Source organism: Poecilia formosa, unplaced genomic scaffold (assembly GCF_000485575.1).
Source record: "Poecilia formosa unplaced genomic scaffold, Poecilia_formosa-5.1.2 Scaffold70, whole genome shotgun sequence".
Lineage (NCBI taxonomy): Eukaryota > Metazoa > Chordata > Actinopteri > Cyprinodontiformes > Poeciliidae > Poecilia > Poecilia formosa.
This window is the reverse complement of record NW_006800009.1, coordinates 1,943,361-1,967,352: the sequence shown is the minus strand read 5'-3', so window position 1 is coordinate 1,967,352 and position 23,992 is coordinate 1,943,361. Positions and strand designations below refer to the sequence as shown.

The following is a 23,992-nucleotide window of genomic DNA, read 5'->3' as shown; positions in this document are numbered from 1 at the left end:
GAAAGCGTGTCAAGTAGCTTTGGAGCCAGGCACTTCTGCTTTATAATTTGCATTTCCTTTTGAATATTTTCTATGTTCTCTGGAAAAAAAATCCTTGAATAGGCGTATTTCTAAACAATTTAGATTAAAATTTCACTGAATATCACTTAAATAGGCACATAATCCACAAATACTAAATCACAAAGAGGCAGGGGGATCAACTGTATATCTTTATGAAAACATTTATTTTATCATGACTACCTTTTCAACACTTTTGTTGCGGTCTTATAATAATGTTATTATGTTTGATGCATGGCAATTCATGCTGACGCACATGATGTCTTTGAGGTCCAGTAACTTGTTTCATTTTTCTGTTAGTTTTATGATTCATTGTAAGTTTTTTTTTTTAGAAAATGTAAATAATGCACTGTTTTTTTTTTTGTTTTTTTTTTCAATGCCGCTCATTGTTTCAAAGAGTGAAGGCCAGTTGAAGCGAGGCTGTGCAACACTTACTATTTAGTGATCATAAAACTGAATACATGGCTTTAAATAATTAGTTGGGCACGAGGGTAGAGGCTCAATAGCTTCACTTCATCTCACAATCCTGTGTTTGACAGTTTGAACAGTTGCAGCTTTAATTGAAGGTGGGGTGCTATAAGCTGTGTTGATCAGTCTGATTGTTTTCTAAAGGAAAAAAAAAAAGGGGAAACTCCAGTTTCAGTTTTCATTTCCTGTTTATTGACAGTTAGAAAGACAAACGCAACACGTGGAAAGTTGCTTATCAACGTCAATTCTAGGTTTTCACTCTCCAGAACAGCAATAAGCGAGCTTAGTTGTAAAGGAGAACAGAAAGTGAGCTTTTCAGCTTTGTGGTTATTCTTGCGTACTCTCTGTGAGCTGCTCCCCGGAGGCCTCGGTTGAAATCTGCAGGAAGGGCGTGCTGATCTCACCCGACTGCAGGTCGCTGGCCACCCGCAGCAAGCAGCTCAGAACCATGTCCTTGGCCAGGCCGGCCTCCAGGTTGCCCTCCCGGCTGAGCTGTTGGGTGATCTGGTCAAGGCTGGTCAGAACAAGCTCCGAACCCAGCAGCGGGCAAATGGCACTGCCATCTGGACCCGGAACTCCCTCCCTCGCCATGTTCTCCATCATGTACTGCTGGTACAGATCCAAGAGCTTCTGCTCCAGGTAATGATTCAGCAGGGAATTGGAGAAGGGGCCCTCGCGACCCTGGAACAAGAAGCTGCGATCGCGGCCGCTCACCTGCCTCCAGTGGTTGGATCCCCTCTGGAGCAGGTTCTGCAGACCTCGCTGTCCTGGAGGGGAGTCGTCCACCGCCAGCGGGACATCGCAGGACTGCAGGAACGGCCTCACGGCCTGCGCGTCGGCACACGCCCTCAAATCGCCGTCGTTGGCTGACAGAGGCAGCACCTGCTCCCCTCCAATATGGAGGTCGCTGTAGTTTTCATAGATGGTCTGGCAGAAGGAGGGAACCAAGAGGGCGGCGTCACCCCCGTCACAATGAGGCTGTGCGGGAATTTCCATGTCTGCAGATATTTGCCTCCCCGTATAGACTCCCTGGAGATGTGACGAGGTCGAAAGCGGAGAGATGTACAGGTCGACTGTCTCTCCCGTTTCCCTCCAGGAGCTGTAGGAGACGAGCGGAGCGGGGTCGGAGGTGCTGGGTGTTAGGGAGGCTCTGGGTCGCCCACCAGCGCAACGGAAAGTCTGAGGAGGAGGCAGCGAGTCAATCTCCTCCGTCTCACCGTAGGTCATGCTCAGCAGTCTCCCTTCACACAGCATCGCTGGAAGAAAATTATAAATACTCTGAGATGGAAGCGAAAAAACCTCAGCAGTTTGTTTTAAATACAGTCTGAAATATAGCACAACTAAAGGACTAAAAGGAAAACGTTCAGCATCTGCTGTGTCTCCGTGAATCTTTTTGCGTTACATCAACGCTTTAACCAGAAGCTTTTGTGTAACGGCCTGGATAGAGGGGTCACAGTGACCACCACATAGGTCAGGGACAAAGCCGTAGAGGAGCTTAACTTGAGTAGTTTTGTGAAACTTCAGACAGGTCTTGATATAAAGACCCCTGGAGGCCGAGGTAGAGAAGATGAAAGACGTGAGAAAACCGGAGGGAAAACACTTTCCGATGCGAATGAATAGATGTTTTTTTCTGTCTATGCAACAATCAGAAGAAGGAAAGAGCGCAAAGAGAGTTATTTGCTCCACTTCCACCTGCCGCCTCCTCTCACTCTGTCTGCAGCAGATGCTGCGTCAGTAACATTTAACACACTGTTGTCCGGTTTGTCTGTTCGTTTTTTTGTTCACCTCAATGTTGAGGATGTAGAAGAAACTGAAATCTAAGCTAGTAAGCTAGTGCAACCGGTGAGAGAGGAGCCCTGTTGTAGGGTTAGGCTGCTAATAGAGTAAAGGACACTGCATACGTGCCACACTACAGATTTTCATATGCAAAAAGTTTAGAAAACAATCCACCTAATAATTACGCACTACTTTGTGTTGACCAGTCACGTAAAATCCCAATAAAATGGAAGAAAAAGTTGATTTGTACCATGATAAGATCTGAAAAAGTTCAGTGGGTGTTGAGTACTTTTGCACTGGAACATATTTCTGATTTAAATATATCAAATATATTTTCGTGAAAAGCACATTCACAGAAATATAAATAAACCATCATCGCTCCAGCAGAGACAATCTTTAGCCTCTAAAATGTTAAAGTTAAAATGAGTAAAATGTCAACAATAGCAACAAATATATCAGAATCAGACATCTTCCTACCTTGAACCAGAATCAAACTTCCAATCTGGAAATCTGCTTTAGCTTTTTAATCCTAGATGATGATGTACTTTTTTTTTTCTTCTGTTGAAGCATGCAGCAGGTTTTTAAAATTTCAGATGTTTTCAAAATAAGTATTGGACATTTATATAAACCTATTGTTCTTCCCAGTCGGTGTAATTAGGTCTGCATGTATGTGAATGCTGTTTTATACAACCTGTTAGAGGAAGTGGGATGGCTAGCGTCTTTCTCTCGCATCTCACTTCTGGAAATCTGGCTTCAGTGCAACTCTCAACTCAGCATCTCTCTAACTTATGCAGGCTTGACATTGATGTTGACCCACGATGCTCTTTGATAGCTTCGGTGTCTTGTTTCCTTGTTGTTTTCTATTTATGATTTGTGTTCCTATCTATGCATTTGGTTTTGCGTCATCAAAAGTTAAAGCTTCTGTCAAAGAAATCAACAAACATATGAGCTGTAAAAAGAAACCACAGATGTTCTGTTCCTATGCAAAGGAAGCAGGTGTTTAAAAGCAGAAGGAAGTCTAATTTAACACGGATATTATCACGAAGTGAGAGCCGGCGGACGCTGATTCCTCTTTTCGTTTTTCTAAAAAGGCGGCTAACGGTTCCAAGGTAAATCTGGATGGTTGGTTTTTACAGCTTGTAGCTTAAAATTCTTTAAAATTCAGAGGTTTAAAGTTTCCTTCTACCTTAACGCTGTTTAGTGACGTGTTTATGTTATCGTCAGATCCAGCAACATGATCAAATATTGAATGGTTTTCCAATATTCTGGCAGTGATGCTGCTGTTCCAGCAGATTTGAGTTTTAAGGGTTCCTGGTTTTTGTTCTGAACAGTTCGTTTCATCCGGTGGAGAAAGTTTTTGTCACATGGTTTAAGTTTGGATAGAAATACATATTAATCACAAACACACTTCACAGCTGGTTTCAGTGGACAAATCAAGTGTCCAAGAATTAAAAAACAAACAAACAAACAAAAAAACATAAACCTTACTGACATATCAAGCCAATCAATTTAAATTCATCTTACCAAAGCAAAGAATAAACCTTCTGCTAGCTACAAGTAAGTGATTGTAGTTCAAGTTGCTAAGGGAGATGAACATTTCTCTATTTGAGCCGATGACCCTAACTTTCAAGTATAATGGATAAAATAAAATAAAAAATAAAAAACGCACAACAAATTCAACCTTGTGCCTCAAATTCTCTGTTTAAAATATTTCAAGTTATTTGTGACATGACCATCTCGCCTTTGGAAAAAAAAAAAAAGAAAAAAAAGAAAAATGCTTCAACTGAAACCTCCAAACCTCAAAATCCAAATATTGAGTGTCTCACCAGAACAACATCATTAGGTGGATATTAGTTACCCAGTGAAAGTGACTGATGCTGTCAGCCTGTGGGGTTTTTCCCAACATAAAAGCCCCTCTGTCTTTACATGTGTATCGGTGTCAGCTCAGCGTCTTACATACTTCCTCTGCTGGGGACGGAGGAGCCCAACAACAGCAGCCAATCAAATCAAGAGGAAAACGCTTTATTATTAATTAACAGAGGTAACACTATACATAAATAGCATCACCTAACTTTTAAAGTTTGTGAAAACAATTAGGACAAGCTGCCTTATACATATTGATCTCCAAATTAAAAAAAGGAAAAAAGAAATTTATCAAAACTTCCAAGGAGTTTATTCTTCTATATTGAGTGAAGTTTAATTATCCTCCCATCTATAATGCATGTTTATAAACAGATGGATTCATGTGGTCGAAGTCAAGATCTGAAGTCTTGCCTAGTTTATGTCTCAGTCTGCTGCTGGTAATGATACCTGCCAGGCGTGCAACAGCTCACTGTAACGATAACACCAAGTGTAGAGTTACCAACCCGACTCCGCAGCAGTGTTGCTGAGCAACATCCGATAGCATTAAAGACACGCCGAGATCAAGTTAGACACCTGTTTTCAGATCTGCTTTTCGTTTGGCTGCTTCAGCACCCCGGACAGAGACTGGCCCCAGGAAACGGCTCAGTCAGAGTTAGCCAAGAAGCTTTATTGGCTTGTTTTCTTGGAAGGTTCACAATGTCTTGAAGCCAGGAGAGAAGACGCAGACAAAGTGAGGAACACAAGAGCAGGTCTGTAAGCATGTAAGAGTCCTTTCAGAGGGATGTTCAAGAAGCTCAACAATGTGTTCCGACCCAACCATCACGGAAACAGAGGCCGAGGTGACGGTGGGCTTCACGGCGACTACCACAGCGCCTGCACGGTCCGACTGGTCCGCAGCACCTCCATGCTGGTGGTGGGGGAGAGAAGCCGCTCCTCCGAGGGGTCGACCCTGACGCGGAGCAAGAGCAGCGTGAGCATCGAGTCGACTCTGTACTATTACCAGAGGCAAGAGGACAGGATTTGGCTGTACTCCCAGAACCAGAACTGTCTGGAGTACCTGGAGGCCCTGGTGGCTCTCAGGAGGCAGTACACGAAGAGTGTCAGCGACCTGAAGAGCAACGATGCCAAGGCCGCAGCGTGTCCGAAGAGGAAACCCGCACCTCCACCTCCAAAGATGGAGGAACCGGTAAGATGCGCAGGAGTATTGGTACTCTATGTTGGCCCTTATCGTCTTCCAACCACAAACTGCGATGGCTTTGATTGAGGTTTGGTGAGAAAGATCAGCACATGAACATTTTTGTTGTGAAATAGAAGGAAAATTAAAAATAAAAAATGTTTTAACTTAGAAAAAAAATTCAAAGAGTATTACACACATAGTGACTTTATTTATTAGTTAGAGGCTTTTGAAAGCAAGTAGTTTCACTAGATTTTATTTGCGTAAAGATACTTTTCTCTTTTTTTGTTGTAAACCACGAACTTCAAAACTATTTTGTTTTGCTCTATCGCATAAAATCCCAATGAAATACATTCAAATTTGTCATTGTAACATGTCAAAATTCAAAACACCTGCGTACTGAAAGAAAGAGCCAATTATTCCTCTTCTGTCAACCACAGATATTAAGACCCAAACCATCCACGCCTCCGGTCCCCACAGAGGAGGACACGCTGCAGTTCTTTGATGAGGTCATCGCCAGCTGTGACAGCGAACCTCTGCGTAAACCCTACAAGGACGACGGCCACGCAGACGTAGACTTCATAGGTGAGCGAGCGAGAGAGAGAGAGAGAGACCGACCGATCCTGGGAACCAGTGGGATGGTTCTGTGAATTCTGAATGTGAGCGGTGACATAGGCACAAAGAAACAAGTCTGAGGAATAAAATCTAATTTGTACGTGCTCGATGTTTCTGATTTTACAGTTAAGACTACAGACAGTTTTTTTTTATTACGTAGGTTGACCCAGCGTGTTTCTAATAACGAGTTTTAATAAATGTTTTGAACTGATAGCATCGTTCCTTACTCTGATTCTTAGAAATAACATTTCTAAGAATGTTAGAAATGGAACCCGATCCACCTGCCCAAAGTGGTGGAGAGCGCCTTCCAGACCCTGCGCTTTAAGCCCAAATTAAAGAAGCAGTGAGGCTAACGTGGACACGTGAAACCAGCAGCACTGCCGTGACGCTGACTGAGCTCAGACTAAATGGTTTTTGCATCTTTTTAAGACTCTTACACACACTGACGCTGCAGCAAACGCAGTGGCTGGCAAAAGTATTCGTACCCCTCATACGTTTTTGAAAATGAAGGCAGTCGACTGTGTCCGAGCAGACAAATCGTCACGTTAATGTAAAAATGTGTGCGTTCACATAATGGAGGTCAACTTGAGGGACGAACCGTTCACTGCATTGTGTGCCTGCAGTTTTTACAACAGGCTTGTCCCTGTGAATTCAATGTGCAATTACATAAAGGCATTCCTGCAATGTGAGTTTACTTGAAACGTTCCTTTAAGTGCAGTGAGCAGTCTGATATATGTGCATGCAAAGTGCAAAAACATAGATTTTAGTAAATGTTTTGACATATATGACAATAAGGCAAAACAAGCCAATTTATTCGGGTCACAATATGGATTTCAAAAGCAAATCAGGCATAATTTTAAACCCCTTTTCTTCTGTGTGTGTTTTTTTGTTTGTTTGTTTGTTTGTTTGTTTTACCTTCAAAGTGTACGTTTCATATTTTATCCTAAGAAAACAAATTACTTTCAATAAAATATTTCCCCCCCAAGGTTTACATATCTGTAATTTCTAACACCGGATCAGACAGTATGGCTGTGTATCCGAGAACTGAGCAGTTTCAAATGCCTGGTGGGGGAATGTTCGAACACAATTGTTTTTGCAAGAAAACTGAAGGTATTATTCATAATCCTGATAAATAAAGAGGATACATCAAGGTCGGACATTCTTTGAGTCGTAATGAGACCTGTGTGCATAATTTGGGAGAAACAAACATGGCTCCAGATCTGTGAGGCAGGCTTATTTTCCAGATGTGCTACCTTGCCTCACTGAAGCTTTTGTTGAAAGTAAATCTGAAGGAATTTATTATGGATACCTGAAGAATCTTGTTATGCACAGCAATAGTACAGACTCAACAATTTCCTGTTTTTATCATTGCTTTTATACTATTTACAAGTTAGGTCAAAGTCAGTGTTGCTAGCTTTTTTCTGTAGTTTCTTTGTTTTGTCTGAGTTTTGGATTGAATCTGGAACAGGTAATGGTTTGGGATATTTGCTCCACAGCTTTGGGAACAGATGTATATGTATAATATATTGCTTTTTGACTTTTAGCACATCAAATTTAACTGCAACAAACCTCTTCAGTGAAAAGTTCAATATTTTCTATTTTTTTCCTAATGCGCTGGCAGGAACCCAACAAATTTTACACCAGCATCTGTTGGAAGCAATGCACGACTGGTTCTGCCTTATTTTTTATCTTTATTTTACCAGGATTAAAACTCATTCAGATTAAAAACCTCCTTTTTAAGGGAGTCCTGGCCAAGAGGCAGCAGTAAATACAAAGTTCATCTCAGTTCTCAGATCTAAATCCTTTAGGAATCCTTCAGTCTGATCTGAACCAAGCGGTCATAAAAAGTACCCTGATTATGGAAAATGTACATAGATTATGCAAAAGGTATTGGTTCAAATATCCCTCTCTCCTTAACCTTCAACTTAAATAAAAAACAACATTTTAGTGAAGGATTAGCCTGCTGCAGCAGGTTAATCCTGCTGAACTTGTTTGCTACTGAACTTGTCTCAGTAACAAACTCCTCAACATCGTCAGGGATTTCTCAGAACCCAAACCTGCCATTGAGGATTGAAAGTTTTCTCTGCTGTATAACCTTTGCCACAATAACTGATTGAGCCGATAAATGTGGCACCTTCACATGTTTGCATTGAATTAAAACTGAACTGTTTTAGTGGTCTGTAACTAAACCATGTCCTGTGTTCTTTAAAGCTGTTGGCCACTTTCAGCCTCACCTCGTGCTTTCTCTCTCTGCTGCCCCGCCTCAGTGGCCTCCAGCTCGGCCGAGCACGACCTTCACTCCAACTGGGTGTTGAGGGTCCCGCGGGTCACAGACGACTCCGAACCGAGTGAAGCTCCCGACAGTGCCAAGGAAAGCGCTTCAAAGAAGGAGAAGAAGAAGAAGAAGCAGCAGCAGCAGCAGCAGCAGACCGGTTCCACAAGCAGCAGACTACGACTGCAGAGGAACCCGATCCACCTGCCCAAAGTGGTGGAGAGCGCCTTCCAGACCCTGCGCTTTAAGCCCAAATTAAAAAAGCAGTGAGGCTAACGTGGACACGTGAAACCAGCAGCACTGCCGTGACGCTGACTGAGCTCAGACTAAATGGTTTTTGCATCTTTTTAAGACTGCTACACACACTGACGCTGCAGCAAACGCAGTGGCTGGCAAAAGTATTCGTACCCCTTCGACCTTTTCACATTTTGTCTCATGCGGTTTGTATGCGGCAGATAAACACAAAGTAGTGCATAATAATGAAGTGGAGAGAAAATCAATGCTGATCTTTTTGCAAATAAACAAAAAATGACCCTGATTCTTCCCTCTTCACTCTGATGCCGATAAATAAAACCAAAAGCAACCAATTAGTTTGAGAGGAAACCTGACTTACTAAAATTGACACACCCTTGTGTAAATGAATCTCAGTATGAATCCAGCTGTTCTGATGTTTGGTAGAGAACATTGGTGAACAAAAGAAGATCAAGAAACAGAAACAGCAGGATGTGGAACAGTTTAAAGGGTACAGTATTAAGTAAAATTGACGTTTCTGACATTTACATCACGTTCTGATGTTATTCCCTCATCAAAAACATGAGGGATGTTATTCCCTCATAACATGAGAAAAATGTTTTCTCAAACATTTTTTTGAAGCATGTTTGAGAAATACTTTAATCTCCCATGGCAACCATTTAGCTCTAGGTCTAACTCCTGGTTGGATCTAGTGTCTCCATCAAGGTGCATCTCCTCCTCGGAGCTGCAGTTTTGAATCTTCAGAGCTTCCAACTTACAGAGCAGCCCTTCCCCGCAACTACCCCACTCAGCTCCTTCAGACTAGCCAGCAGCAATTAGCAAACAACTGGTCAAACTGTGCATCTGCTGAGCTCGTTATACAAGCTACTTTTCAGAGTGATGCTGGTAAAAAATGCTGTTGAAGGGCTAACAGAGAAGATGATGTGATGACTCCCTGAAGGCTGACATGATTGGTAAATATTGCAAGCATGCCCAAAATTTTCGGACGACTGAATCAAAACATCACAACTTCCTGGAGTGACTGGTTAATAGTTAGATTAACTGGGCAAACAGAAGGCAAGAATTCAGGACTAGTCAACCAATTTCTAAAGGGACAAAATTTGGTCCAGAAATATTTTTGTGCTAGTAATTACTTATTTATACCAAAAGCACCACTGAATATTTGAGTCATGGACCCGTGGATGACAGGAACCTGTAATTAAAGCTGCAAATTTGGTTGTTTTACATGAACATTCTACAATCATTTAACCTTCTAGCTGTGCTGCACAGCAAGAGAATAACTTGGAAGACTCTCCATTGGCCTAACGTACATCCTTTCTAAAAGTTCTCCGTTTCTTCCGTCATCTTGAGATCAATTTGACCGCCTGGTTCATCGCATTTCTTTCTAAATGCCTTTCGAGCTGAACTGAGCAAGAGAAACCTTCAATAGGGTCGGCAAATGTCGAATTTTGGCTGATTGCAGTTTGCAGTCCAGACTCGCGAGGGTGTGCTTCTGCGGGGTATCAAAGAGGATTTTTGAAAAGCAACAATGCTTCCTTTCAAGCTCAAAGTCAGAGACGGCTACATGAATTAAAGTTTCGTTTAACAGGTGGACGCGGCCAGGGCGAGGTCAAGGCCTCCCGGCTGCGTGAAAAGCTTCATACCAGCTCAAATACAGCACAATAATCCATGCTAAAGGTAAATAGGCCTTGTACAAGAAGGGTGAATAAATAAAGATGGAAAGCTTAAACGCTGTACAGATTTATTGACTTTTCAGATATTTTGGGGTTTGTGTTTTATGCCCGGCAGAGATTTATTACATAATTCTAACACGGTAAATACTTAGGGCTCAGTTTTCATTTTATAAACCAATTTTTTAAGAGTCGTCAATTTATTTAGGTGTACAAAGCTGTGAAAAGCCTCGCCCCCTTTCTGTTTTTAAATGTTTTATATGCTTCATATGAGCCTATTTGCACTTATCAGACACATTTTTTAAATGAGGATTTCTCCAAAATCATCTGAACCTCTTCAAAAAAAAAAAAAAAAAAAGGATTTACCCATGACTGACTACACTTTTCTGGAGAGCCGAGTTTGCTTTCATTACCCAGGGCTGAATAATATGGAGACCTGTAGAATCAAGAAATCAACAAAATATAACCTGATGCTATGAAGTAGGATAAAAGATCTACAAAGCAACAACTCATGTCCCAAACTAAAGAAATTCAAGTACAGACAAGAAACAAACTCACTGACACCAGCCGAGGTTAAATAACTTCAACTGGGTAAAAATTTCATCCATGGGAAACTTTCAAGGTCAAAACCTCGCTGTTCACGGAAAAGAACAAAGAGGTCTGTCTCGGTTTTCCCAAAACAACTTCAAGAGCTCTGAAATAGCATTTTGTAAAGTTAAAGAGATAAAAACAAAAAAGTGAAACTTTTTGAAAGCCATGCATCCTTTTCTGTTGCAAGTGGAGTAAAACAAATACGACCGCTGCAGAAAAGAACGTCAGAGCGGCAAAGATGGCAGTGGCAGGGTGACGTTCTGGGCCTGCTCTGTTGATACGACTTTCACTAATTCACGTAACCATTTATTTAGTTATCAGAAATGCCTTTCAAGTCACTTATTAGGTTACTTTTTAACATACGGTCAATACATCGAGTCAATTGAAAACCTCAATTTTGTTTTTACTCACGTTATCTTAAATCAGTTTGACGGTCAGAAACAATTAGGTGCGACATAAAAGCAAAACTAGAATCAATCTGTAAGTGGGTAAATACATCTTATAAGCACATCATGATTTATACAGAGATCTTCTGTACAAGCCATCTTGTAGCTATTTGAAAGCTAAACTATCAGTCTACAAGCACTAAGAAGTTTATTATGGTGTATTATTTATTACTTGGGAAAACAAATCCCCTTCGCTTTAATCCCTTTTCCTTCCCACAATTAAAAAGACAAACAGCCTTTCGGATAGGTTTTTCTTTCCTTTATTACAAAACATGAGTCGGGCGAATCCAAAAAGCACAACACATTCACTTCTTTTCAGCTTTGGTCTTTGGGCTGAAGAAAGAAGACATTGGCTTCATGCCACTCTTGTCCACTTTAGCCAATGTTTTCTGAGCAGCTGTCATCTTCTTGGGTGGCTGGAAATACAAAAAAAGAGACAAAACAAAAATAAAGTAACAGCATAACGCAATTATTTAGCATGGGACCATGATAGTAGCCCATCTGCGCTACACACAAAGCTTAAAGACAGCAGTAAATAAGCGAATTTACACAACGACTGGAGGTTCTGGAAAGGAATTAAACAGCTGACTGATTTAAAATGAAATAAATGAGGTCTGAATCTGCTGAGGATGTTTCCTAATACGCGTGCACTCACTTTCCGGGCAAAGTCTGCACTGTTGAATTTGGTGTAGTCTTCTCCAGCCTCCACCGGCTTGTCGGAAAGTTTCCGCTTCTGCCAAACGAGGAAGTGAGAGGCGCTTTTCATGACAAGAAGCACAAAAAGACAGACTCCACCGCTGCCAGCTCCACCGACCACAAGCTGAAGCCCGCAAAACCGCAGGATTAAACCACACAAACAGTGACCGAGGGCGATCGGTTCATTAAAGAACGCAAAAGCAGAGAAGGGTTGAAGACTCAAAGAAAGCGCACGGTGGTTTTAGTATCATGCAAGACAGAAGAGCCGAGAAAATACTTCAAGCTTCTTCAATGAAACCAACATACCTTAGACGGAGGCTCTGTTTCCTTTGGACTTTTTAGCTCTGGTAACCTGTGGCATTTAGAAAGAGATGAGTTTGTCTACAAAGTCACAAAAACACATGCAAATAAGATTTTTTTTCCATTCAATTTAACTTGCCCCAAGTGTTTAAGGAGAGCTTTGCTCAGTTCTTCACTGATGTACTCAGATATCAGACCGTGAGCGTAGCGAAGGTAGTCTTCTGTATCGAAAAGAAAAGAGATGACCGATCAAATTCTGATCATTTATTTAAAGTTTGTGATGTAAAGATAAAAAAAAAAAAAGTTGAAGGCTTGTTTCTGTAATGAAGTCGCCATAAAATAATACAGCACTACTGCCATCTACTGGTTGATATCAGCACCTGCAGCTAAAGTACATTTAGGTTTATGAATGTTTTCTTTTTTATCAGTGTATCAAAATTAGCATTTCACGAAGGGTGCCTTGCAAAAATATTCATATCCCTTGTATTTTTTTCACACAGCAATCACAAACTTTAACCTGTTATAGGAATTGTATGTAATAAATCAACATAAAGATCGATTACTTCAATAGAACTATCTAACTAGTTAAATTTAACTTGTTTAACTAGTTCTATTAAACTAGTACCATTTAAAATAGTCAAATTGAGTTCGATTTAATTGAAAAACAATAAAGTAAACCCCAATCCATTGAGAACCAGCAGAAACACTTGAAATTTGACAAAATGTTAGACGTGCAAAGCCAGCAGACATATCCCATAAGGCCTGCAGCTGGATCTGCGGCAAAAGGTGGGAGATTTTGTAAAATATTTTGAAAACCACGTCTTCATTTTACATCCACTTCACATTTACACACCGCTTCCTCTCGCTTTATCCCATAAAATCCCAGCAAAATACTTGGAGTTTTGTGGCCGCAACGTGACAACACGCACGAAATGTCGAAGGGCCTGAATACGTTTGCAAAGCGCGGCTAAAAAGGGAAATACAGCGATGCAGGTTTACCCTCCCGGTCGTCTGACTCAGACTTGACTCTGACATAAGTTGTGGATTTCACTCCTTCTCCCACACAGATATTTTTCTTCTTCAGGGCAACGATGGTTCTCTCCACCTACGGCACAAGTATTAAAACATCTTCACACTTTTCCACTTGCTTTTGTTTTCTCTTGCTGCTTCAACATCCTGCGCTGTGTTTACCTTTTTTTGTAACCAGTTCATGGTTCGTTCTTGACTGTAGCGATGAAACTTCAGGCCTCCGACCTCTGTAAACGGCACACAAGTCAAGTCCATTTGCGAGGGATTTTTAAAACGACACAAAAACAATCAAGTAACAAAAAGGTTGACTAAAAAGCCAGGGGAGAGAAGTGTCTCAGGAAAAACGAAAAAAATACAACAACAAACAAAACAAGCAGTGTTAGTGGCTGCAGGAGCAGTTTGTTTCATAGTTTAGAGCAGGGGTGTCAAACGTACGGCCCGCGGGCCGGAATCGGCCCGCCGAACGATTTAGTCCGGCCCGGTGCCAAAATGCATTATTATTATTCATGAAAAAACATATACTTCGTTTAATTGAAAATCTGCAGTTCCTATACTGTCCACGAGGGGCGCTGTGTCTTATTCAGAGCACACAACATGATGCAACAGCAGATGGCAGCACTGAGCTTCAGGTTCTGTAAACAAGTTCGATTCTATGCTTTACCAGCTTTTTATTTTGGCCCTGGCAACCTCATATTTCTCGTGCATGCTAACATACATACATGTTATGTATGGAAGTTTTTCTATATGTATGCATTTTATGCATCAACAAATGTACTTAATCAAATGTCTGTTTAAAACAGCTGACACTTAAGATTTCAAATGTGTGAAGCCAGATAATTTGTTCAAATTGCTTCCCAGATGTTGAAAATTGATTTTAAATCTTTTCTTAATTTTTGTCTGTTGTATTTTGTGATGCAGGACAGTGTTTTTAAGTTCCAAAAACTGTGAATAAATGTTTTGCAACATTGTACAATCACTGAGATCAGTTCTTATGCATAATGCACTTAAATAAATGCTTAACTGAGTAAAAGTATTGTTGAAATTGCAGATACCTTTCTTAAAAACTGAGATTATTCATAATATATTTTGTAAAAGTGAAATTCGTTTAATATAAAAATCAACAAGTCCACTTTTATTGGTTCTATTTAATCTTGCAATGAGTTTACTTGTGTGGCCCCCTGCAGATCAGATTAAGCTGTATGCAGCCCCTAAACCAAAATGAGTTTGACACCCCTGGTTTAGAGGCTCTTACTACAACGGCCACTTTGTATCAGCTAAATGAGCAGCTGAAATAAAGGCTGTAACTTAAGATTGTCGCTCACTGCCTTCAAGGAAACGTCACCTTTTTCCTCTGCAATGTGGTGCAGGCTGGTCAGGGAGCGTGTGCATCTGAGCAGCCTGGAGCTCGCTGGAAACTCATCATCCTTAACAACTTGATCCACAGGCTGGAATTTCCCCTGAGCGGCAGAAAACAGAAATATCCCTTACCGTAGCTCAGTGGGGGAAATTCACATACTCCCAACGGGTCAGACAAATCTCTGCTTCTGTTGTTTCTACATGCAAAATAATTCAACACCTTATGAGGTAACAAACATTTCATATGCGTGAAATTGTAGCAAAGTAGTGGACAAAATATAGAACATCAGACTGAGGGGGGAACGTTTGCGCAAAGGTTTCAGGATTTTCCCAGATTAATATTTAAAATTAAAAAACATCCCGAAAAAATGCCTGAACACGGCTCAACAGCTGAGTATGTCGCACAGGTATGTCAACAATTTAGAACACTGTGTAAACACTGTGCTATATTTTTCTCCCACACTTTTTCCTTCCACTTAACTTTCTTTGAATATGCTTGGATTCGGCACTGCGTGAACCACAAGATTCCTAAACTATGATCATTTGTGCGACTTACGGCACAGCCTTCTGACCCAGACTGAGAGCCCATTTAGGGGCTCAGAAACATTTGCAGATGTTTTGAGCTGAGCAACTAATTGATTTTTAATTTTTTTTACTTTTTCACAATGTTCAAATTTTCTGAGAAACTGTTTTTAAAGTTTTCATTATCTGCAAGGCACAATCATCAAGATTACAAACAACAAGGGCTGGAAATATTTCACTCCTCACGCGACGGATCTACAGAACGAAAGAGTTTCACTCTGAAATTAGTGACAGAAAAAAAATTGAGCTTTTCACAATATTCAAATCTTTCACGCTCAACCTGTATTTTATAAGTTTGTACAGTTGTACAAATTGTGGTTCTTTACCTCTTGGCCAGATTTAATCATATAGGGCAATATCAGATAAAGAGGGTCCATCTGTGTTACGAAGAGAAGTTTTCCATCTGATTATAAACAGAGACAAAACATGAACAATTATTGGATTAGACATGGATTTACACCAGAACAGAAAAAAAAAACAGGTTAAACGACAGCAAGACATCTTATTTAACTTTTTAGATGAACAGAGGAAACACATTGAAACTTTAAGATGTTAAATTCAACAATGGGAAACACTGATAGGAAATTGTGTCTTGCTTTTTGAGATCTTTTTGCCCGTGTAATGTTGTCAAACAAGTTAAGTTTAGGTGAGTTCTTCATGCTACAATCACAACCCTGGATGTGGTTAATAAAAATAATTATTTAAAAGGGAAGGCAATAATATTTTCATATGGGGTGACATAGTTCAGAAAAGTTTTGGCTTCTTAATAAATAAAATCAAAATTTGAAACTACGTTCAGAAATTTTCTTGGTCTGATATGAAGATTTGCTTGCTGGTATGAAATGTGTGACAAAAGACGTAAAACAAAAGAAATGTGTAGACGGAGGAATAAGTTTCTTAGCGGTTTTGAACTTATAAAACACTTCGAGGTTTTTATAAGTGCTTGTGAGAACGGGCTCTTTCTAAATGGATGCTTTAAGTGTTTTAAGTCCAGTTAAACTTTTCTGTCGTTTCGCTGTTTTACTCTTTTTCAGTCGAACTCTGATGAAAGACAAGACGGTCAAACTCTGACGCTGACATGAAATGCGACACACCTCTCTGTACGGTCTGTCCAACGAACCAGGAGTGGAAGTCTTCCTCAAACGCCTTGACCTCGTACAGCTGCGCATCACCGGCACCGAGCAAATACAGAGACGCCTCTTCTGCAAGAACAGGGGACAATGAAGAACAGCGTTACTTTCACTTCTGCACCAGCAGTAAACAAACATAGAAAGAGTCGCCCTCAAACATTCTGGGAAATATGCAGGAACTCGGGAAGGTTTTTTTTTTTTTTTTTTTTTTGTCGTAATAGAGTTTATGTTGTATCCATTTTTTTAAATCTGCATGTTCATCAACACTTGTAGTCACTGATCAAACAAATATTTTTGTGCTGCCTTAAAAAAAACAGATAATAAATATTATTCTGGGAACAGATTTGGGGGACATGGCAGAAAAAGTGTTCTCTGTCCTACCATCACAATCATAAACATGGGGTGTTTCCAAAACATCACTAGGACTTTAGCTGGAACTACGAACTGTGGTCAAATGAGACAAACATTTAGCTTTCAGGCAACACAAATTCCAGGTGGGTGTCGTGCAAAACAAAGGATGTCAGAAAACACCCAATGCCCTCTGTTAAGCATCATGGGGGATCTGTGATGCTCTGGGCCTGTTTCATGCTACAGCCCACAGCATAGTCTAGTTTAACAAGGACGAGGAACTTTTAAATAAAAATCTGGACATCTCTTCCAGTGAACTAAAAACAAGTCTTCATTGGGTCTTTCTACTGCATAATAATCCAAACATAGAAATAGCTCACCATAAACCCAAGATACGAGAAAACCAGGTTAAAATTCACCAATCGTTTTTTTTACTGGCCAATTTTCCTTACCAGTTTTCTTACAGGTTCAACCTGATGATCCCAATTTTAACCCAGTTTGGTTTATTTTTACGACTATACAACACGACAGAGAAAAAATGTGCTGAGGGTTCTTTGACAAAGGAAGTAGTTTTAATCCAACAGAAATTGAGGAACTCAAGGATTATCACCATTACTGCACTAATCAGATTTTTATTCAACTCAAAACAAAGTGCACCAAAGTGCATAATGTTGGTTGATGCATTTACAGATTACAAGCAGTTCTTTGTTTTGATGTATGAACTGAACAGGGAGGAAGAAACAGATTCAATAATTATGAATTTACTTTAAGGTTGTATGCACACCTTAAAAGAGCTATATTAATTGAAAAAAATAATAATGATCTCATTAAATTTAGATGGCATGCATATATTTGTTTTTCATGCTAATAGGGACTGAACCATCATTTTGAAGTTTACAAACCAGAAATAAATTAACCATTAGTGCAGACCAAGAGATCCGATTAACAGTGAAGACTTTAAAACCTGTAGAGGGATTCCTGAGCTTCACAAAATCTGGATCACAGTCTGGCTTCTGTGTTTCAGTTACTGAGTCTGTGGACAGAAAATAAAAACATTGTCACAACAGGCAAAGAACCAACAAGAGGATAAAATCGATAGATCGATAGAATTGACAACAGTACGTTCATAACGTAGCATTAGCCAGGAATTAGAGGATATTTTCCTCTTTAAATAAGCTTACAAGTATTTCATCTAGCTTAAAGACTAAGAATAGCACCACTACTTAGAGTCAGCTAAGCTATGCAGTAGACACAGCTATTAAGCTTTAATAACTACTGGTAGGTTTTGTTTAATGGCAAGTTAACACTATTAGTTGTGTTATTTTCCTTTGCTAGTAGCCTACCTGCGGCGATAACAACCCAGCTGTCATTCTGTGTGTTTGGAGTGCGCTTCTTTTTAGCAGCCATGTTGTTTCTTTACACTTAGCCTAACTTTGCCTTTTCCCATCCTGGGGTAGCTAGTTCTTTTTTTTTTTTTTTTTTTTTTTTTTTTTTGCCTGACAACATGAGCTCAGAAAAGGCGCCTTTCGGTGTGACCACTTCCTGCGTCGGTCACATACAAGTCAACACGGCGTTGATAGCGGCTCTGTTAAGTCGACTCTTTTCTTCTTTTATTTGAAAAAAATACTATTGAATTTATAAAATACTTTGGCTTTGGTGTGTCCTCAAAACCGAGAGCAAAAGTCGCAATTTCACACTTTTAATTTGACCTATTTACCTCTGCTTTTAAGCAGTGGTATGCGCCAGTTTAACGTCACACCACCGGGTGTTCCTTGTAACGGCCACTAGAGGTCACCCAAGAGCCTTTATTAACATTCAATTGTGCCAAACTGTTGGAGCGTTCTCTCTATACAGCTATGTATATATTTTTAAAATATATATGTATTCTTTGAACTAATCAGTTTTTGTCGATTAGAGCTCAAGGTTTCTTCTCGGAGGTCTTTCAGATTTGGTGGCCATTTGTCCTTTGGCACACCGGCATTTAACAGATTGAGGGATCCATCTGTGCTTTAATGAGAGGAGGGCATCGTTCTTTCTCTCTCTCTTTCTCAGGATGTGACACTGTGCGTCCCAGTTGGTTTTCAGTGACTCATTTGTTTTTTTTGTTATTTTTTTTCCTCCTGTACTGCTTATGTGCATGCCTGGAATGGGGTTATGTATGAAGCTTGGACTCAAACCTTTTGCATGACTGTGCTATCAATTTGTTGAACCTTTCTTTCATGACCACCTTTTATATATTTCAATGTATTTTCTCTTTAAAAATAGGTGCAGCACAGATGGATGAGTGTTTTATGTGAAATATAGCGCCTTTGAACGTTTTCACATTGTGTCAACATTTTGACATTAGGATTATTAGGATTTTATGAAAATGAAAATAAAATTACGGTTTGACTTTCAAATTAATTTGCAAAAAAAAAAAGAATCTGAAAAGTTTCAGGCTCACTTTCGATTTGAGTTAAAAGTCTGTGTTGCTCTAGCAGTTTACATTTATTTATTATTACCCATTTTTCTTGGAAGAAATAGTTGACTGATTGTCACATATTTTCATGCCTGGACTTTGACTGTACCAGATCCTATCCATCTAATCATCCAGTGTTAATTTTGAGCACACATTTTTATTAGCTTTAGTCATTTCAGTATTTAGATTAAAATATAATTCAGTTTTGGTATGCAGTAAAATATGAAGTAATAGAAAAATGTTCTATTTTTCAGAAAATACTTTTTTTTGTGCACCTAGGTAAAATCTTTTTTCAAGATTGGTGTTAAAGTTTTCTTTTGCAATACGCAGAGGCGCAGATTTATTTTCCCTTGTAATAGCTTTAATTAGATTTGACTTTATGGTAACATTTTTAAAAGTCTAACTCATCCCATCTGACTTTATTTCAATATATCTCTTTCTTTTCATTCACGACCAGTCATGTCGCTGTAGTTCTAATCACACTTGATTAGTTTCTTACTTCTTTTTCATCTAATGAAAACTCATAAAACTTCATCTTTTCTTCAGCTATGACTACCTTCATTGTCCCTTTGAAAGGAAAAGCCTCACATCAACATGATGCCACCACCACATTGCTTCTTAATGTGTTTAGGGTGATGGGGAATTTTTTTTTTCTGCTACACATAACATTTTGCATATGCTAAAAAGGTTGGTCTTATCCAACCAGAGCACATTCTTCCACATTTGCCATGTTTCCCAGCTATGACTGAGTCGACTTCTTACAGCCGTGGTTCACTGTCCGCAGCAGCTAGATTTTGGGAGATATGTTGACAATTTATGTATGAAAGGATAATGTGAAAAAGTTCAAGGGATATTGATTCTTTTGTGAAGCACTGTTGCTCACCACGCCACATCTGTATCTGCGCGTGACTTCTTATAGTTTTGTTTCTCTGGCCGTCTTATTTTCTCGTCATTTCTCCTTTTCATGTCTTCACCACTTTGTCTCTTTTTTTTTCTCTGTCCGTGTTAGAACAGCCTTTCCTTCCAAGCCTACTTGCCTGAATTTGAGCAACACATGTTCTGCAGCCTTTGAACGCTGCCTCAGCTCCACCTACAAATCACTTAGATTTATGTCGCTGTAGTCTGTGGCAAAAAGAACGTGGGGTGAGATATTGTCTGTGAATTATTCGTTTTATGGGACCCCGGAGCCCCGTACACAAGAGTATGACCAGCTTAAACAGAACATTGCATGAAAGCTCTCTTTTATATCTTTTTTTGGACTGGGGTGGGATGCTGGGGGGCCTTATGTGTTTTTGATGGTCAGACAGAACAACAGCAGCCTTTTTTGGAGCAGTGGACCACAGACAGCCCCCAAGAGCCAAGCGCTCTGTCATCAGCACGCGAGAACAAAGTGGGTCTAAATTTAGGCCTGTGGCTTTGGACCCCCCATGCTGTGGACCTCTTGATCCTCCTCCAAACCTTGTTCCGCGATCCGTATCATTCTTGCTTCCAATAAAGAGAATTTCAACACAGTCCGAGACCACTCCATCCTCCTTCCCTTTCTCTTGTTTTTCTACTCTTTTTTTTTAAAGTTTGCTGGGGTTTTTCTATTTTTTTAAAAACATGGTGATTTCTCTAAACCTCTCTGGAGAGTTTCCTGTGACTATTCACACTCGGCTGAGCAGACTGAACATCCAAGGGTCCTGTCATTCACCGTGGCCTCATTTGTGGTGGTCCGATGCAGGGTGACTGGTTGCAGCTTGCACATCAACCCAGCCTGGAGCGCTCGTGCCCTCTGCGAGGGCTTTACGGCGGGTGTATTTTATGCTCCTTTTCATTTGGGTCGAGCGTTTTTGGACAAAAACTGGCATTTCTTATCTGACGTTGCTGCCGAGACATTGTGGGATAAAAATAGAAGTGCTACGTCACTTAGACGTCACTTACTCCACACAGATGCATTCGGCAGCTATTCTTCTTAATGCTGATTTTTAAAGCCACATTTGTAATTTAGGACACACTAAGATCTCCTTTTTTATATATATGTCCAGACAGATGCTCTGACACAGTCACGCAGAGGGGATAAGAAAAGCAGATGTGGAGTGTTTCCCACTGCAGCAGAAGCGTTTTGAGTCATCATCTGGGATTCCCTTCCTCTCACTTCCAAATATGGGTGGGATTGTGAGAAAGCAAGTGGAAGAATGTGAAAGAGCAGTGGAACCCCCCCCCAAGTGATGTCAGACGGAGCAGTGAGCCTCACACTGCCTGGAAATTCGCAGGAAGGAATGTCAGGAATTCCAGCAGCAATGCTTTTCACTCAGGCATGTTTGTAAAATCTCTGAAGCAGCAGCAGCACCTCCACCACCACACACACCTCCTGCTCTGTCCTCCACACACACACACGTACACACACGTAGTCATGTAGCGTGTTTCACCAATCCTCTCACTGGGGAGATATTTCTTCCCGTAAAGTCTTATTCCCCTCACTCACACTCCCACTTTGAAATGGTGAGTCCTTCTTCCCAGCATCGGGTGCTCTGTGCGAGGCCCCCCGGGTAAATGTGGTGTTTTCCCTCTCCCTGTGTGAGAACTGTGTGATTACATTAACCGTTTCCTGCTAGACAGATGCGTTTCGAAACAACACTTGTGAGAAAGCGGTAGATCAAGAATAAATTAAACTGATTCGTTCCAAAAACGATAGGAAAAACAAAGGAGGTCGTAGTAACTGCTAAATTGAAAATTTGTTCCGGTCTTTGTATTTCTGCTTAGAATCAAAATTAGATTTATTCACCAGATTTGAGACATTTAAAATATAAACATATATGAAAAAGGGAAAATAGAAACTAAAAATCAGTTTCTTTCAGGTAACTATGTGTATGTACAGTGGAATACGAACGATAGCAATCTGTGCTTCCTGGCTGCTAAGAGACAGCCTCGGGTAAGAAACTGTCTCTGTGACGGATGGTTTGTACAAATAGCGACAACCTGAAGGTAAAAGGCTAAACGGCTTGTGTCCAGCATGTGTGGGGTCTGCAGAGATGTTAGCTGCAAGTCCTGAATGGAAGGAAAGTCAGTCCTGGTGATCTTCTCCGGGGACCTAATCATTCATTGCAGTTTTCACCTGTCCTGTTTTGCGGATTAGCCAAACCACACAGTGATGAAGTAATACAGGGCAGATTGAATGCAGCCAGTGTAGAAGCAGCATCTGTGGCAGGTTGCACTTCCTGAGGTCTCTGATCCAAATAGTGAGAACACAAGAAAGGTCCCAAAGGACACAAGAAAAGTTCGCATCTCTACAAACCTGAGTGGGTTTTGCTCCATTTGGTTCTGATCCACCTCCTTTCTGGTAACAGAAAGATCACCGTCCTGGTTCAGACCAAGGAGAAGAAGATTCTCACCCGCTGCTGCCGGGTTAGTCAGGAAGCTGGTAATCACTCGGGAGGCTAACCTCTGGGTTGATGGTCTTAAAGTCCTGAAACAGAAAGCCGGTGCAAGTCCCTGGGTGGTCGAGGTGGTGCAGGATGAGGTGTAGTTCTGAGCTGATTGCATCATTTGTGGCCAAACTGCAGGGGGTTTAGTGAGGGATCTGTAATGTCCTTCAAATGATTCAACCCCAGTCACTCATGACCACAGACATCAGGGCGACAGGCCTGCAGCTTCTTAACCTTGTGACGGTGTGTTTCTTGAATGCTGGTGGAGGGAACTGGTTAGATACAGTTGAAACTGTTATGTATGAAAATATTTATACTTTTTTTTTGTCACGCAGTCAGATATTAAATAAGACCAAACTTTTCTTGTTTTTGGTGAGTGAAGGTTGCCAAAATTATTTTCTAAATCCCTTAAAAACAAAAGTTAGATGGTGAAACCAGGGATGTTCTGATATTGTCTAAAAGTTCACTCAGCAAGGAAGAAGCCATTACTCCAAAACCACAGGAACTGATTAGTTTGTAAATGCACTCAGGGACAAAACCATGTTTTAAACATGTCTTATGGTGTCCCATAGCCAGTAATGCATGTAAAACAGAGTGGCTTTATGTTTTATGTTGATGACATACAACTCATAATTCCCCTGGTTTTATCTGTAAAAAACTGGATATGTTTAGTGAAAAATGCAATTTTAATTGGAAGAGCCTGGGAAGTATTGACTTTTCAACATGTCTGACTAAAGTCTAACCACCTCAACAAGTCGTTAGTAGAAAAAAAAAAAAGGCGAAGTTAATATTTACAGAAATTTTGACTCTGGAAATTATGATAAAAAAGTAGTACAGAAAAGAAAAACATGGATTGCAACATGAATTTTCTTAAAATGTTAGTTTACAAATCTTGATCTCAAGTCTAAGATCTTTTCACCTAAACCAGAAGCTGGGCATGGTGCCAGAACCATGACAGTACGGATCCAAAGTAATGAGAAAGTTTGTCGATGACGTGGGCTGATCGGTCAGGAGGCTGCAGAGTCACATGGGGAACATTTTTAAATTATGACTAAATGCTTACTGACAAATCTGCAAAGGCGTAGTGTGTAAAACGTGGCTAAAACAACATTAGAGTCACTTAAAGATGACGTGTGAAACAAAGGAAATATTTCAAAAACAATGTCAATCACTGGCTTGTAACACCAAAAAAAAAACAAAAAAAAAGACTAAGAACACTAACATGTTATTTTATTCTACTACATATTTTTAAAATGGGAAGTATTTTTTTCTCCCATGGGGCATTGTGAAATGTCACAGCTGGAAATGAACAAGTGTATTAATGATATCTACATTGTTCCATGGGGAGGTCATGCTGTTGTGCACTGCAGTTCATTGTCAGGGAAGCTAAAGTGAACTCAACCATCATTAAGTTAATTGTAAAAGTGTTGTCCTGCTGTGAGAAGTCAAATACATTTGCTGTGGAAAAGGACTTTACAACCATCCCAAAATCACATCTCTGC

At 40.3% G+C, this 23,992-nt stretch overlaps 3 protein-coding genes across 6 annotated transcripts; 1 reads left to right on the top strand and 2 right to left on the bottom strand.

The window, feature by feature from the left end:
* Window positions 1-389: 389 nt before the first annotated feature.
* Window positions 390-8,314, bottom strand: LOC103140379 (uncharacterized protein CXorf21). 3 transcript variants are annotated; one of them, XM_007555517.2, is made up of 2 exons: window positions 8,188-8,314; window positions 390-1,781 (listed from the first exon to the last, which is right to left on the bottom strand). In XM_007555517.2, the coding sequence occupies exon 2, from the start codon at window positions 1,777-1,779 to the stop codon at window positions 853-855; it is 927 nt and encodes a 308-aa protein (XP_007555579.1). In that variant the 5' UTR covers window positions 1,780-1,781; window positions 8,188-8,314; the 3' UTR covers window positions 390-852. The 3 variants fall into 3 exon arrangements, with proteins under 3 accessions (XP_007555579.1, XP_016528617.1, XP_007555578.1); XM_016673131.1 differs by lacking the exon at window positions 8,188-8,314 and adding an exon at window positions 5,731-5,872; XM_007555516.2 differs by lacking the exon at window positions 8,188-8,314 and adding an exon at window positions 2,779-2,869.
* Window positions 4,927-9,054, top strand: c9h13orf42 (chromosome 9 C13orf42 homolog). Its single transcript, XM_007555519.2, has 3 exons — window positions 4,927-5,350; window positions 5,779-5,923; window positions 8,221-9,054. The coding sequence occupies exons 1-3, from the start codon at window positions 4,946-4,948 to the stop codon at window positions 8,493-8,495; spliced, it is 825 nt and encodes a 274-aa protein (XP_007555581.1). The 5' UTR covers window positions 4,927-4,945; the 3' UTR covers window positions 8,496-9,054.
* A 2,373-nt stretch (window positions 9,055-11,427) lies between these two features.
* On the bottom strand, window positions 11,428-18,182 carry rnaseh2b (ribonuclease H2, subunit B). Of its 2 annotated transcripts, none has more exons than XM_016673132.1 (11): window positions 17,969-18,182; window positions 17,590-17,658; window positions 16,242-16,349; window positions 15,474-15,550; window positions 14,552-14,666; window positions 13,372-13,436; window positions 13,180-13,285; window positions 12,320-12,401; window positions 12,187-12,232; window positions 11,840-11,914; window positions 11,428-11,600 (listed from the first exon to the last, which is right to left on the bottom strand). In XM_016673132.1, the coding sequence occupies exons 1-11, from the start codon at window positions 18,030-18,032 to the stop codon at window positions 11,490-11,492; spliced, it is 918 nt and encodes a 305-aa protein (XP_016528618.1). In that variant the 5' UTR covers window positions 18,033-18,182; the 3' UTR covers window positions 11,428-11,489. The 2 variants fall into 2 exon arrangements, with proteins under 2 accessions (XP_016528618.1, XP_007555577.1); XM_007555515.2 differs by having other exon boundaries at window positions 11,840-11,917; window positions 17,969-18,181.
* Window positions 18,183-23,992: the final 5,810 nt, after the last annotated feature.